This window comes from Melospiza melodia, chromosome Z, assembly GCF_035770615.1.
Source record: "Melospiza melodia melodia isolate bMelMel2 chromosome Z, bMelMel2.pri, whole genome shotgun sequence".
NCBI classification, from domain to species: domain Eukaryota; kingdom Metazoa; phylum Chordata; class Aves; order Passeriformes; family Passerellidae; genus Melospiza; species Melospiza melodia.
Genome location: NC_086226.1, coordinates 62,365,228 through 62,379,754, shown reverse-complemented (window position 1 = coordinate 62,379,754; position 14,527 = coordinate 62,365,228). Strand labels below are relative to the sequence as shown.

General features: G+C 43.9%; 2 protein-coding genes across 8 annotated transcripts in view; one reads left to right on the top strand and one right to left on the bottom strand.

The window, feature by feature from the left end:
• Positions 1-5,857, top strand: part of SLC26A1 (solute carrier family 26 member 1) — a 36,830-nt gene extending 30,973 nt beyond the window's left edge. For all 6 annotated transcript variants that reach the window (XM_063181161.1, XM_063181158.1, XM_063181160.1 and 3 more), the window contains one exon: positions 1,034-5,857. In XM_063181161.1, the coding sequence (XP_063037231.1) occupies positions 1,034-2,554 (1,521 nt within the window). In that variant the 3' untranslated portion in view covers positions 2,555-5,857. The remainder of the gene's footprint in view (positions 1-1,033) is intronic.
• IDUA (alpha-L-iduronidase) overlaps positions 1-11,546 on the bottom strand; it is a 45,832-nt gene extending 34,286 nt beyond the window's left edge. Inside the window, exons 1-2 of one of the 2 annotated variants that reach the window (XM_063181163.1) lie at positions 11,403-11,546; positions 8,151-8,291 (exon numbers count right to left, since the gene is read on the bottom strand). In XM_063181163.1, the coding sequence (XP_063037233.1) occupies positions 8,151-8,291; positions 11,403-11,527 (266 nt within the window). In that variant the 5' untranslated portion in view covers positions 11,528-11,546. The remainder of the gene's footprint in view (positions 1-8,150; positions 8,292-11,402) is intronic. The other variant, XM_063181162.1, reaches the window with a different exon arrangement.
• Positions 11,547-14,527: the final 2,981 nt, after the last annotated feature.

Sequence of the window (14,527 nt, the reverse complement as noted above, 5' to 3'; positions counted from 1 at the left end):
AGGAAATTCCCAGAGAGCTGCGTACTTAAAAATGAAGAAATCACTTTTCCCCTAGATATTTTAATAGAGGTGTATACCTCTATTAAACTACTTCTGCAGGTTCAGAATGAGCAGCTCAGTTTTTTGGTAGGGCGTGCTGTGTTCCACCAAACTGGTGCCCAAAAGATAATTCAAAGAAAGAACAAGAGGAGAAATACACTGACTAACCCACTTTTCAGACAATGGCTGTGCAGGACTCCTTGACACTTGTCAACAAGGATATCAAGAGAGTACAGAAGGAAGCATCATGAACATACTTCACAATTAACTCTGTGTGTGTATGTATGTATCTGTGTATATATATGATTGCAGAAAGAACCAGCTATCTTCTGGTTGTAGTAAGAAATTTCAGGTCACATATATGAACAAAAAAATGCCCTTGTGAAGTTGTACTTTCCAAAACCATCTAAGAAGAATCAACTAGTTAAGGACAGAATTGTGGAGTTGGTGATCTGTTCTGACACTTTGATCTTAGGCATGCAACAAGGGCCATCTGCACTCCATGTTCCCTTCTGTCCACAGGGCTAAAATTAAAAGCTGTTTAATGAAAAAGCTAAAGTAGGGATCTGATTTGTTGTCAATCATCAAGTTTTTTTTTACAAGAAAAAGGCCATACATATTAACTTTATTTGCTTTAAGACAGAAAAAAGGAAAATTGACTTTGGTATAACAGAAGTATTTTGGACCCACTGTTCTTTTGCATGGGGAATAAAAATCAGGCAAGCCACTTCAGTGGAGTCATTTCAGACAAATGCTTGATTGACCAGCCTTTCTCAAACTCCTCATTCATCTCTTGTGTTTGCAGCATTCCACAACAGTAAAAGGAATCACATTTTAAAAGCAGACTGGAAACAAAAAAGGGTAATTCCTCTTTCAAGAACGAAATAGCCAAATACTATTGGCCTCCAGCTAGCTCTCCCCCATCTGTACCTAATTATTTGCAGCAATGGTTACAGCTCATGGTTTGTTTTTTCTTCTTATTCTGTTTCCTCAGGTTCTAATGGGGATCTTCCGTCTAGGTTTCGTATCTATGTACCTATCTGAATCCGTACTAGATGGCTTTGCAACTGGTGCTTCCTTAACCATTTTAACAGCTCAAGTGAAGTATCTTATTGGAATAAAAATTCCACGCAGCCAAGGGCATGGGATGCTGGTTATTACCTGGATTAACATTTTCCGGAACATTTCTCAGGCCAACATTTGTGATGTCATCACAAGTGCCATTTGTATTGTGGTGCTGGTCACTGCTAAGGAAATTGGAGATCGGTATAAGCATAAACTGAAATTTCCTCTTCCCACGGAGCTGGTAGTTATTGTTGTGGCAACACTGGTGTCACACTATGGTAAGTTAAATGAAGTGTATGCATCCAGTGTTTCTGGAGCTATTCCAACAGGATTTATCCCTCCAAAGGTACCAGAGTTCAACTTAATGCTCAGAGTTGCTCTAGATGCTTTGCCTCTTGCCATAGTCAGCTTTGTCTTCACCGTATCCCTTTCCGAAATGTTTGCAAAGAAATATGCTTACACCATCCGAGCCAATCAGGAAATGTTCGCTGTGGGGTTCTGCAACATCATTCCTTCCTTCTTCCACTCTTTTGCAACCAGTGCAGCTTTGGCAAAAACACTTGTCAAAACATCTACAGGCTGCCAAACTCAAATCTCTGGAGTAATTAGTGCAATGGTGGTTTTGCTGGTGCTGCTCTTCCTGGCACCTCTCTTCTACTCCTTGCAGAAGTGTGTCCTGGCTTGTATTATCATTGTGAGCCTTCGGGGAGCCCTGAGGAAGTTCCGAGATGTGCCAGCAAGATACTGTGTGAATAAGGTGGACACACTTGTTTGGGTAGTTACCATGTCTGCCTCTGCCTTGGTCAGCACAGAAATAGGGCTGTTGGTTGGCATTGTTTTCTCCATGTTATGCATCATTGTTCGGACCCAGCGGCCACGGACAGCCCTGCTTGGTCAGATTCAAGACACAAGCTTTTATGAGGATGACTTAGAATATGAAAATCTCTCTCCTGTTCCAAAGGTCAAAATATTTCGCTTTGAGGCCCCACTTTACTATGCAAATAGAAACTACTTCCTAAAATCTCTGTACAGATTGACCAATTTAGATCCTAACCTAGAAGCTGCTCGAAGAAAGAAATATGAGAAGAAGGAAAAGCAGCATCTGAAAAAGGGAAATCACAAAACTGCTAATGGACTGGGCATTGGAGAAACCACTTTGCAACTAGTTCCTAAGGAAATTGATTTCCAAGCCCTCGTTGTCGATTGCTCTTCCATCTCATTTTTGGACACCACTGGAGTTAATACTTTGAAGGAAATCCTGAAAGACTACAAGAATTTAAACATTTCTGTTCTTCTGGCTTGCTGCAATCCCTCAGTGATAGACTCTCTGAAAAGAGGGGGTTACTTCGGAAAGGATTTTGGATGCATGCAGGAAATGCTGTTCTACAGTATACATAATGCTGTACTGTTTGCAAAAGACCAAAAGCTTCCAGCAGACTGCCCAGTTTAACCCTGTGTCCTCCTTGATGATTCGCCACAAAGTGACAGACAGAGAGGGGTAGTTTGCAACTATCAGACACACAGTTGGCTGCGTAAAGCCATTCCCCCCAAAGAGTTCCACTTTATGTCATATGCTACAAAGGGCAGCCACTGGGGACGCAGTCCAGGACAAGCATGGAAAGGTTAGACCACCACCTTCACTTTAAAATCCAGGCAATGGCTGTTTGAGATTGACTTGCATCTTACCATGATCCTTTGTGACCCAACATGGATGTCAGGGGACTACCCAGTGCTGTTCTCCCAGTGATTAAATGGCCGGTTTGTGTTAAGAAGGCAAAGCCACTTCCATCAAAAAGCGATCAATACAGCATTCTGGATACATCATTGTTTAAACAGTGACTTGCAAGGCCCTACTCCTTCCAGTCACTCCAGATGTACTCCTAGACAAGTCCCCACTGTTTGCATAAAAATAAAATGCATAAAATATTGTGGAATGTAGAATATCTCTCCTCCTTGATCACACACACCTTAACAGCATAATCTGCCACAGGAGAAGAAACTATGATCCATCACAGGTTCCTCTCAAAATGACCATTTTCAAAAACTGCTGGCTTTGGAGTTACAGAAGTCATCTGTTCTATTGGATTAAATCTGTCATAATTAGTTACTGAAGGCTGTGATACCCCTAATCATGCTGGAAGAAATATGACTCCAATGTGCAAATTTGTAACTAGTAAAAGGATAAACAGAGTTAAGAAAAATGAATGGCTTTAACTGGCAGCTACCCAGCTAGTTGTACCATCCTGTAAAATAAGTTGCCTCTGGTGGGCAGACGCAACTATAATTCAGGGACACAAAAGGACCATCAAACATAAAACCTCAGAGCTGTGATGCAGCACATCCCTATCTTCCTACAAATGCCTGCCTGGGTTCAAAGAAAAACAGGAGAAAATAAGGGTAGGGTGGGAAGGTAAATCTGTGAGTTTTCTTGAAGGGGATTGATGGATCAGTCAGAACTGCCTGGCTGGTCTCTGATGCAATGCTAATGAAGTATTACAAGTAACATATATGGGTCAAGTAAACGGAGCAATGCTTTGTAACTTGTGTATCCCTCTATGTTGAAAAACTTTCACCACTGTTTGTACATACTACAGACATTGTGGGGGTTTTGTTTGCTTGGTGTTTTTTTCCTATCATATTAATCTTTGATTTGAGGTCTACTAGATCATGTTTTCTGAGGCTGGTTACTTTCTATAATAATTTGCATTAACTGTTGTTCATTATGCTTTAGTCATCAGTTGTATTGTTGTATATGTATGCTCTCTCTTCAAAAATAAGAATAGTTTTGGATTTTGATTGTAAGACAGTATGCAGTGTTCTGGCTCATGGCACGGGCAGAATATTCTGTTTCATACTCAAGTTTATAATTACCCGCACAAGAGGTAAGACAGCTGTGCTCACTCTCTCTCCTTTGTCATGTCAGCTTCACACACCACCAAGCATGGAAGGAAATTCTATCACAGCTGTGCCTCTCAAAACTAACAGACTCTAGAAATAGGTTCCATATATACAGAAGCCATTTATTTGCCATCCCATTTAAAAAAAAAAAGTCAAGTCAATACATCATATGACTTATTTCAATTGTTTAGGTCACTGAATGAAAGAACAGTCAAACTGAGGTTCTCTAGGTGCTCCAGAGCCTGTCTGGCCCTCAGAAACAAGTATTTTCTTAGAGGAAAAGCAGTGCACTTCCAAAAGACCAAAAATATCTTCACAGGGACTATGACTAGCACAGTATCAAGTTATTCGATGCTGGCTTTTTCACACACTCATTGTGTAGGAAGCCTATCAGCTGCACACTGTTAGTACTGCTAAAGCTGCAAAACCTGACAGAAACATCTGACATGAGATTTAAAGGATTGGCCATTAGCAATATTTTCCTGTCACAAAACAATCCACCCTATTATTTAAATAGCTGACTTGGTATGATTAGCTTCTTTCTGTTCTAAAAGGAAGTGAGTAGGGCCCAAGGACAAAAAACTGCTTAGTATCTGCTCTTGTTTGTAACCATTCTTTGATCGGGGAATACCTCTTTTAAGGTCCTGTTTGGACCTTAAAGGGCAAATGGGTTGATAAGAATTACTACCAGACAGTATCAATATAGACACTCATAGGACACTGCACTAAAACAAGCTGTCACTGGAATTCAAATAAAACATCCTACCAATCTACACTTTTTCTAGCTCTCTGGATCCAGCTACCAACATAGAACACACAAAAAAATTGCAAATATACCCTTAACTCTAGATTAACCTCATTTTAAAAGATGAAAAAAAAAAAAAAAAGAAAAAGAAATTCCAGTGGAAGGCGTAACCTTGCAAGAGTCTCTGGAGAATAATGATGAGGATAAGAAAGTAAGAGTGGGAAGTCTCTTTTTCACATTTAAGTTGGTACCAAAGGATACATAAGTAAAGAAACTTCACTACACATAAGAGGAAAGGTAAACTTTAGAATTTATATATGAAGAAAGAAACTATTGGTCAGAAGAAACTGTAAGAACAATTTCCTGTTTTGGTTTTACTGGCAGAGCTGGCTCACAATCAACTGTGTTGGACAAACAAAACATGAAAACAGCTTCAGTGCTATGTTGTAGGGATTCTGGCAGACTGTGAATTATTTCTAAGGAGTATGTAAAAGGTAACTAAAAAAAGCAAGCCTTTTTCTAGTACATCTATGTTTGCTATACTGAGTTATACTAAGATTAAAGATATGAAGATTGAAAATTAACAAAAACTACTGATTCTCTTCTCTCCTAATTTACCAGAAATTAGCTATCATGTCTTGGAGAGGAGCTGGGGATAGGCTGGTAATTCCAACTAGGTTAATACTAATATTGAAATAAAAACCATTATATGCCTTTTAAGAAATGTTATATGCTTCATGTAGGTTGACTGTATTTTTGTTCACTGTGATGCCTTGTGATTTACTACATATCATGTATCTAACAGACTGTAGTACTGCTACATAAAAATGGATTCTTATTGTGGACTGTGTGTGTGTCCCTTGGAACTGGGCAAAGAGACGGAGTCTTCAGCTCAAAGTGTCCTGTCTTGTTGACTAGTGAAGCATGGCCAGAATGTGTCAAAATAGCTCTATTTACTGGCACTGGTAACCAACAACCTGGGAACTGTCCAGTCCATCAAAGACATCCTGGATTTCCCCACAATCATGAATATTCCTGTGTCACAAGACCAAGACCAAGAGACAAATGTGTGCTACTGGCTGGAAAATAAAACTAGGAGTTATTTGAAAACAGTTTGCCTTGTGGTACTTTTTCACAAGTGACAAAATAATGGGCTGACTCCCAATAAAGACAAATATGAAGAGGGAGAGCTTGCTGTACGAGAAAAAATTAAAATAAAGGGATGCACTTGGTATTGGGGGAGTAAAAAACATAATGAGAAAGACCATTACAGAAGTGAGAAAGGGAAGGTGGCAGTCTTTTATTAAGTACATCTATTCCTTGGCAGAAACATTTATGGCACCTTTTTTACAGATGGTGGCAGCTGTGAAGAAAAGCAAAGTCTCTATCTGCTAGAGTTCCACAGAGGTACTCTGTTTTTCCTAAGGGCTCTTCTTCAGTCAAGTTCCCATCTACTTTCCAAGGAGTGTTCTCTACTCATCAACCCCATGACATAAGACAATTCTGCACTCAGATGGTTGCACTCAAAGCCTTTTTCCATCCTTCTGGAAATCACTGGCTCAGGAAAAGATTTACACATGCACAAAATTAGGCATCAGCACTGAACTTCTCTGCTCAGAATTGCATTTCTGCTCCTGTTGGTTTTTTGAGTCCCAATGTTTGTCACAGGCTCTATGCCCCTTCCCCTTCCAAAAGTACTGACATTTAGTCCACTGGTTGTCCTCCCACAACTTACATGTCTTCTTGTCCTTGACAAATGAACATTTTTCTGTAAAATGAGATGTTTTATCTTGGCTCTAAACAGTAGCAGTTTCTAGATTCTACATGTCAAAGGTGGGCTAAAGATTGATACTGGTAGGGTAGAATCCTACCTTTGAGACACTGAAGCCTTTTTGGGGACTTCTTGATTGATTGCTATGTTTCCACAGTCCTAGAATTTCAATTGTGTCAAGGATTGTATCCTACTTTTTTTAAAAGGCTCAGTGGTTCAGTCCCCACAAAGGCTGAGCAGAATCCATGACAGATGCATTCCTCTCCCTCAGTCATGTGGAACACCCAATTCAACACAATGGCATAGCTAAGAAAGCCTGCCAGAAGGGATTCTGAGCTCCAAGTGCAAATGTGGCTACTTTCTTTCCAAAGGTACTCATTGATTTTTCTTACGTGAATTGGTTACAGAAACCTGAAAGACTCAATCCACCTCCCAGGAGAAATCTCTAAAACAGGGACTCCTTAAGCAGTGAGCAGGGATGGTTGTCCTTTACACTGGCTCACTCCAAGAGTACATATTGTACATATTCCACAGTCCAGTGAGAGAGGGAGACACACAGAGGAAAAGGTGTTTAGTGGAAACTTCAAGAGGGAAAGAAGAGAGCAAGGAGCCCTGTTACCCACTATGTTCACCGATGAATTAAAAAACAGAGGCCACTCTGGGGTACTGATGCAATGCTTACCTGTGTGCAGGACTTATGACCACCTTCATAAAAAGCAGACATACACAAGCACACTCTAATATTGAGAAAGAAAAATTCTACTCCTAATGCACACTTTGAAACTCCCTACTCCTCTGCTCACATGCCATTTTCAGCATCTGAGCTCTCCTTCCCTGTTGCTTCCCCAAAGCAGTAAATTCCCATTCTTCTGTGTCTGGGACAGTAGATGCCACAATAATGTGTACTGTAAATGTGCTCAGCTCAGCAAGAGTCTGGGCCAGGCGGAACTTTTAAGAGCTATTACAATTTTTCATGGGGTTTTTATGGTTTGTCTTTCTTCATAGACCAATTGCTCCTGCTCTAGGCATCTGGCTATTTGGCTGTTCTCACTAGGCATCTTGATATGAATTTGCTCAAGCTGAGTTAAAAGGGACTTGAAATGAATTCCAAGTGTTCTCCTAAAGTCTGACATATACTTCCCTAAAACTAAAAATGCCATTTTGTATATAAAACCTTTTGGACAGGGTATTAACTGGTATTACCCAAATCCAGCCTGTTTTAATTCTCACTACCTGTCAATTAATGCAGTGCACACATGGCTTCAGGAGGCAAAAAGTAACTTCTAAAATAGGCAGAAGGGTTAGTGGCAGTTTTCATCTGGACCTCTTAGTAAGTTAGGCTTGTATCAACCTTTGCTGGACTTTTTAACTGTATCACACTTCCTATATTAAAGCACTAAAAAGTAAACCATCTTTCTAATCCCTCAACTTCTCAAGTTTTCTACAAACTGTGTCTTTCTTCGTTTCTTAAAATTCCAGAATTATTCCCATCTGTTGGAACTTAGCTGACTTCCACAGAAGCAAAGATATGCCCAGCTTGCAATTTGGCTAAGATAAACATCAAAGTGAGTGCCTGTTGGACCCTTTAATGTGTCACATTTTCCTAGACTTCGACTTAAGGTGTATACTTACCTAAGAGCAACTAATTCCAGTAACCAGTGGATCCGAACTTGTTCAATGCCACCATGTGGAACAGAAGAAATGTAGGCAAGGTTCAGCTCTTGGTCGTTGCTCAGGTCAAACAGGTCAGCACTGCTGTGAGGTAAAGGAGGGCTTCAGAAAAAGAAAAGAAACACATTGAAATATTAAATAGCAGCTCCACTGGGCATGCAAAGATTCCTGTGCTACATTCCTACACCACCTCCATGTTCCTACATGGCATGAGGAGCACTGCCTAACATGAGACGAAAGCAAAACGGAGTTGCAGGTTATTTGGGGCCAACTGGCTATACACATTGTTTGGCAAAGAACACAACCTGGGTGCATCTCAGCGCCACGCTGAAAGGAAAACCACCAGCAGTCACGGCTGCACAGACAGTGATCTCAGGCAACAGGGCCAGAGGAAACCATACAGTAACAGTTGCCTTGTCTCTGAGGAACTAACCATAAAGGAGCTCACTGTCTTTCAGGCTTTACAGTGGAAGTCAGACAGGCTGATGTCTGATGCAAGAAAAATATGGGCTTGACCTTCTTGATGAAGCTCATGCAATGACATCAATTCTTTCTCTGCTGTGGATGCTACTACACTTCTTTGAAGCAGAATCAGATGCTCAGAGCCTTCATATTCTTCAGCCACGTTCAGCTAACCCTTAAGCATTAGAAAGCACAGGAGTGTGCAGTTTGAGGCTTCTATGTTTGATTCTGCAAGCAGTTTAACAGGCTCAGGGCTATACAGCAACAAACATATCAACTTGACTTAGATATCTACTTATTCCACTGAAATTAACATTACACTGTGGCAAATATCTGTTATTCCAATCTCCACAGATAAATACTGCAAGATGGAGATGTCAACCCCACCCTTCACAAATCAGCAACTCAGAATGCTGCATGGTTCACTAGGTCTGGGCATCTTTAGGGACTTTCATCAAGCCTCCTCATACTGTGCACATTCTGAATGATAAAGCATTTTTATGACAGGAAGGATAAAACAACACTTTCCCTCAGGCTTGGTAAAATAGATCCATGTGTCTTCACAATGCAGCAAGAGATGACCTGTGCTCTAACTACACACTACATACGAACTGTTTAAGTCAAAAACTGTTGTAGTCTATCTCCCATGATATTTACCAGACTTGTGCTGACTGTAACTCTGCTGGGAAGAGTCATTTAAGTCATCCCTGCCTACTCTGTACCCATCCATATCATCATCCTGCCACCAAGGGCTCTGCTGAATCAATCTCCCACTGCCTAACTCTCTGTGTACAAAGTAAGAAACACCTGACCCCACCTGGACAAGAACTTGACACAACAGAGATACTGCCGATCTATTACCCCATCTCCTGCAAACTTACCTGAAAGTTCAAGTCTTTACACAAACCACATCCATTTATAATGCTTATTACAAATCAGCCAGTATACGTGAACCCCTCTCTGCAGTCTCACCAGCATAAAAGGCACTTAAAAACCATCTCCATAAGATAGTTTGAAGTCACACAAGTGATACTGAGAAATTACCAGTTCCATTCTTACTAAAAATGTAGCAGCCATTTGGATCTTTTTAATTGTTCCAGTAAACACGGACAACATTAACTATCAGATTCTGATGGAATGCTTTACTACTACTCTGAAATTCAAACTGGCTTCCAATCAATAGTGGCAAAGACAATTATTTTTGCTTAGACTGTGTTGAATAAACATTCTGAAATTCACACCCCGTAAGAGAGAAATTTTGCAGAAACTGTGATGGGATACAACAGAAAGCTGGCAGAACGGTGAGTTCTGTTAGTGGTGCTTTCAGCATCTGTCCTTTCCTGTTCTGAGTGCAAAGTACCCATCTAAAAGAACTTCGAGCCTTGCTCCCAGGTTTTCTCAGCTGTTGATCCACAGCTGGGCACTCGCCCAGAAAAGAAGCTTTAGCAGCTGGAACTCACTTGTGCCACTGCATGAGCTTTCAAGGGATTTGCAGAAATACTAGCGTTGGCCAGATATTATAAAAGAGTAACTGCTGACCCATGGATAGCCTCTGCCTCTGCTACTGTTACTCTGTCTTTCCTTCACATGTCTTTCATGTTTGCAGCTTTCCAAGGTTTTTCACACAATTAAAATCATGAGTGTTTTAACAGGCTACAGTTTAAATGGGCTAAACATACTATTTTAAAGGCAGATTTTCATTAATGTTTCCTAAAAAAAAAAAAAAAAAAAAAAAAAAAAAGAAACAATGAAAGAAGAAAAAATCTTGAAAGCCCAAATGTTTCTCTTTATCAGAATGTATTTTAGGTCCAGTTCTGTTCCACTCCCCCTTGGAAACCTAAAGAAAAATCTTTTAACTTTTTTCTTAGGGAACCTTTATTCATTATACAAAAAAAGTGCACAAAGTCCTTTTTCCAAAGCACATACTCATTCCATCTCCATTGCAACTCTTTTCCACATAAGCGTTATTTAACCCACTGCATGCCTAAATGAAGTAGATCATAATCACTTTAGAGTAAAATACAAGCACGGCAGTGGAATTTACTATCTCTTATTTTCACGCCTGCTAGAAGCTTTTGGTAGTCTCACTAAACTTAAAGGCTGTTCCAATCCTAGTTAGCTGAGCAAGACCAGAATACTAAGCACAAGACCAGAAGCCAAGCACGACCAGAATACAGGAATTTCTGCATGGTCACCGCCTTCCCCCTAACTTGGGTCAACTTGACCCACTGGCTGCATCTGGTGGTACATCTGGAAAACGTCTGTCAAGAAGAACAAACTCCTAGAACTATCAGTCTTTTGTTTGGCAGTACTAGAACTCTCCGAAGTTTTTCCTGGGGCCCTTTAGGGGCCCTTGGCAATGGAAACACTGAAAAGTAAAGGGAAATGAGTTCTGAGTATCAACACATGTACTGTGCTGGGGAAGAAGATGGACTTTACATACTCGAGGGGACATGGAAGCAAGTCAGAGAAGCGGAGACAAGGCCTATTTATGGCCAGTTCACACTAACTGCCACATCCCACGTCCCGCCCTACACTCTGGACCTGGTCCAGCACCAGGATAAGCGATAAGGAGTAGCAAGGGCCCTCTAATCCCACAGCAGTAAGCCCGGGAGAGCCTCGTTTCCTCCTGGAAGGCAGCGTCCGCACGCCCTGGGGACCGAGAGGGCGGGATGCGGCCGGGGCGAGGGCCGAGGAGCCTCTGCCCAGCGGCTCGGGGCTGGGGCCCGGAGCCGGGCGGCGCGCTCTTACCAGAAGCCAGTGCTCCTCCAAAAGTGCTGCAGGGGCCGCTCGGCTCGCCGGGCATCCACGTACACCTCGTACGCCGTGGAGCCCGCGCCCAGCGGCAGCAGCAGCAGCCACAGCAGCGGCCCCATGGCGCCGCGAGGGCCGCGGGGCCGGGGAGCGGGGCCCCACCGCCGCCCGCCGCCGACGCGCCAGGGCACGCCCAGGGGCCCCGCGGCCCCCGCCCTCCGAGCCCCGCGGCCGGGGGGCTCCTGCCGGCCGCGCCGCTCCCGAGCCGCAGCGCTGTGGCAGCAGTCGCGGCGCCGCCGGTTCCCGGGGCTCTCCCGCGGCCAGCGCCGCGGGGCGGCTGCGGCTCACCCGCGCCCCACACGGGGGCGGTGCGCACCGCCACGCCCGCGCTCCCTGTGCCAGGCCCGGGAAGGCCGCGGTGACGGGAGCGGAACCGCCCTCCTTCCCCGGAAAAGCGTAGGGGCAGGGTGGGAGCTGTGTCCGCTGGCTACGTGTAAGCCGATTTATTGATCTCGGTATTTCGAAGAGCAGCTTGCGCTCTCAGCCCAGAAAGCCAGCTGCATCTGGGCTGCATCCAAAGCAGCGTGGGCAGCAGAGCGAGAGGGGGGATTCTACCCCTTTGCTCCCCTCTGGTGAGACCCCCCCCTCCGGAACCCTGCATCCGGCTCTGGGATGCACTACAGGAAGGACGTGGAGTTGTTGGAGCAAGTCCAGAAAAGGGCCGTGAAGTTTTCAAGGAGACTGAAGAACTTCCCGTACACAGACAGGCTGCAAAAGTCGTGGCTGTTCAGTCGTAGAGAATATCAGATACAAACTGAAAGACGAGGAGTGTAGCTCAGTTATTAGGAAGAAATTCTTCACTGTGGAGGTGGTGAGATGCTGGAACAGGTTGCCCAGGGGGGTTGTGAATGCCCCCTGGCACTGTTCAAAGCCAGGCTGGACAAGGTCTTGAGCAAACCAGTCTAGTGGGATGTGTCTCTGCCCATGGCAGGGGGATGTTTGGACTAGATGATCCTGAAGGTCACTTCCAACCCTTAACATTCTATGATTCCATGATTCTATGAAGAGCTTTACGTGTGATTTGTCATGCACAGCCTGCAGCTTGATTCTCTAAATGCTTGCTTGCTACCGTGTGTACCTGAGGAGTTTTCCATGAGGTGGTACTCTTGTCTTTAGGATCATTCTCGTTTACCTGTTGTGCCTTCAGGAATCTTACCAAGCCTTCCAGGCAAGGAATCCAGCTCTATGCCGCTAGCTGCGCCCCGAGCTGAGACAACAGCTGCCTTTGGGTGAGTGCTGCTGTCTGGGCTTCAGTAAGGGCTGGTGGCATTTTGCCTGCCAGAGAGGGTGATCCATGAGAGGAGGGCCTTGCACACACCCAAGCTGGCTCTGTGGTTAGCCTTCCCTTCAGAGGGATAGATTGGAGGAGATTAACACCTTACAACCAAACACCATACAGTGATTTTTTGCTTATTAACACCAACCCTGCCCCTCTCTCTCTGAAAGTGGGGAAGGTTCATTGTGGGGCCAGCACAAGATGCCAGCAGTTTGAGCATCCAGTTGTGATGGACATGGCAAGGAACCAACAGCTCCATCCCCAAAGACTTGGACAAAAATTTTAGCAAAAAGTCGTTTTCAAGGGAGAAATGCCCTGAAGCCTATAGGTTCTACCACAGACCATTCCTTTTGACATAAGGAAGGCTTGACCCTTGGAGACCAAGCTGACTTTTCCTCAGAGACTACTAAAACAGAACTGTTGCATTCAGTTTGGCTGATTTCAAAGTCCAATCTGGAAGACAAGGTGTCAAACCAATGCTATGCTCTTTTTGGCCAGGAAACTTTGGCTGTCCTCAAGCGTGTTGTATAAAGTCCTGAAACACCACAAAGCTGTGCATGTAAAATGGTGCTGTGTTGACCTTTTAGAGAAGTCTCTCTCACAGCTCCAGGAAAGTCTGTTCCCTGGGAGTCTGACAAGAACATGACCTCCAGAGCATTCCAGGAAGGTCCTTCTCAGAGATTGGGGTAGGGGCCAAAGAGAATGTCCCCCTTGTTTTCTACAACTTATCCCAAGGCATGGGCAAGTGCTACATGCAGCACACTGGCCACACCAGGCCTGAATTTGGGTGACAGAAGCGAAGTAAAACCCCTGCTAAAGGCTCCATCAGCCATAGGTTTCTCTTCCATGTCCAACAAAGCAGCTAATAAGATATTGTAAGGTACTTTTGAAGAACTGTAGTTGCCCACAGGAAATCTTTTCTGCTCACCACAGCTGTTCTGGTGCCTCCTGCCAGGGAAAGAAAATCCATCAGAATTATCTGCACCCTGTGAAGGAGCCCAGTACACCTCTGTTCCTAAAACATATGAGGGCTGCTACAGGGAGAGCATCTGGGAGCATATGGTTTGTGTTTTCCCAATCACAGTAGTCGACTGAATCAACATGTTCTGGCAGCATTTGCGGGTCAGATGCCAGGTTACACTGTGAAACTCCCTTGCCTGCTCTGCAATCCTTCCAGTCCTCTTCCAGGGGCAGCACAAATGCCAAGATTACCTCAGATTACCTCCAACACACAGTTTGCCAGGTTTAAAAATCTGGTTCATAGCTAAACCCATATGCTTAGGTTTCTGTGAGCATGGTTCTAGAGACGATCAGGCAGAGCCATGATAAAAACCTTGGTCAAGGTGACCAAGTGAAAAAGGTTCCCCTTTTTGCTTTGACTTTCTGCTCCTCTGAGGGCTGGGAAATACCCAGCAGCGGTTTTCTATGTAGCATTTTACCAGTGAGATTCCCCACAGCTGTCACTCCCATTCAAAGTACACTTGTGGGGGTTTTACCACAGCCTTCTCCCATCTCCCTGCAAAGACTGAGTGAGAGCTCTTCCTGTGCTGAGGCATTCCTGAGGAGGCACAAAGGCATGAGGAATGGAGAGCAGCACTGTTCACTGGCCCTTTCCAGTATATTGAGGCTGACCCTTCCCAGCTGTCTGGCCAGCTTAAAATCCTCCAGTGTCTCAGACTGGGGAGATGAGAGATGTACAACCTCTTACTCCTAAACTGAATCATTCTTCTGAGAAAGAGTGCTTAAGGCATTTAACCCCAACAGCTCTCCCGGCAGCATCCCTGCA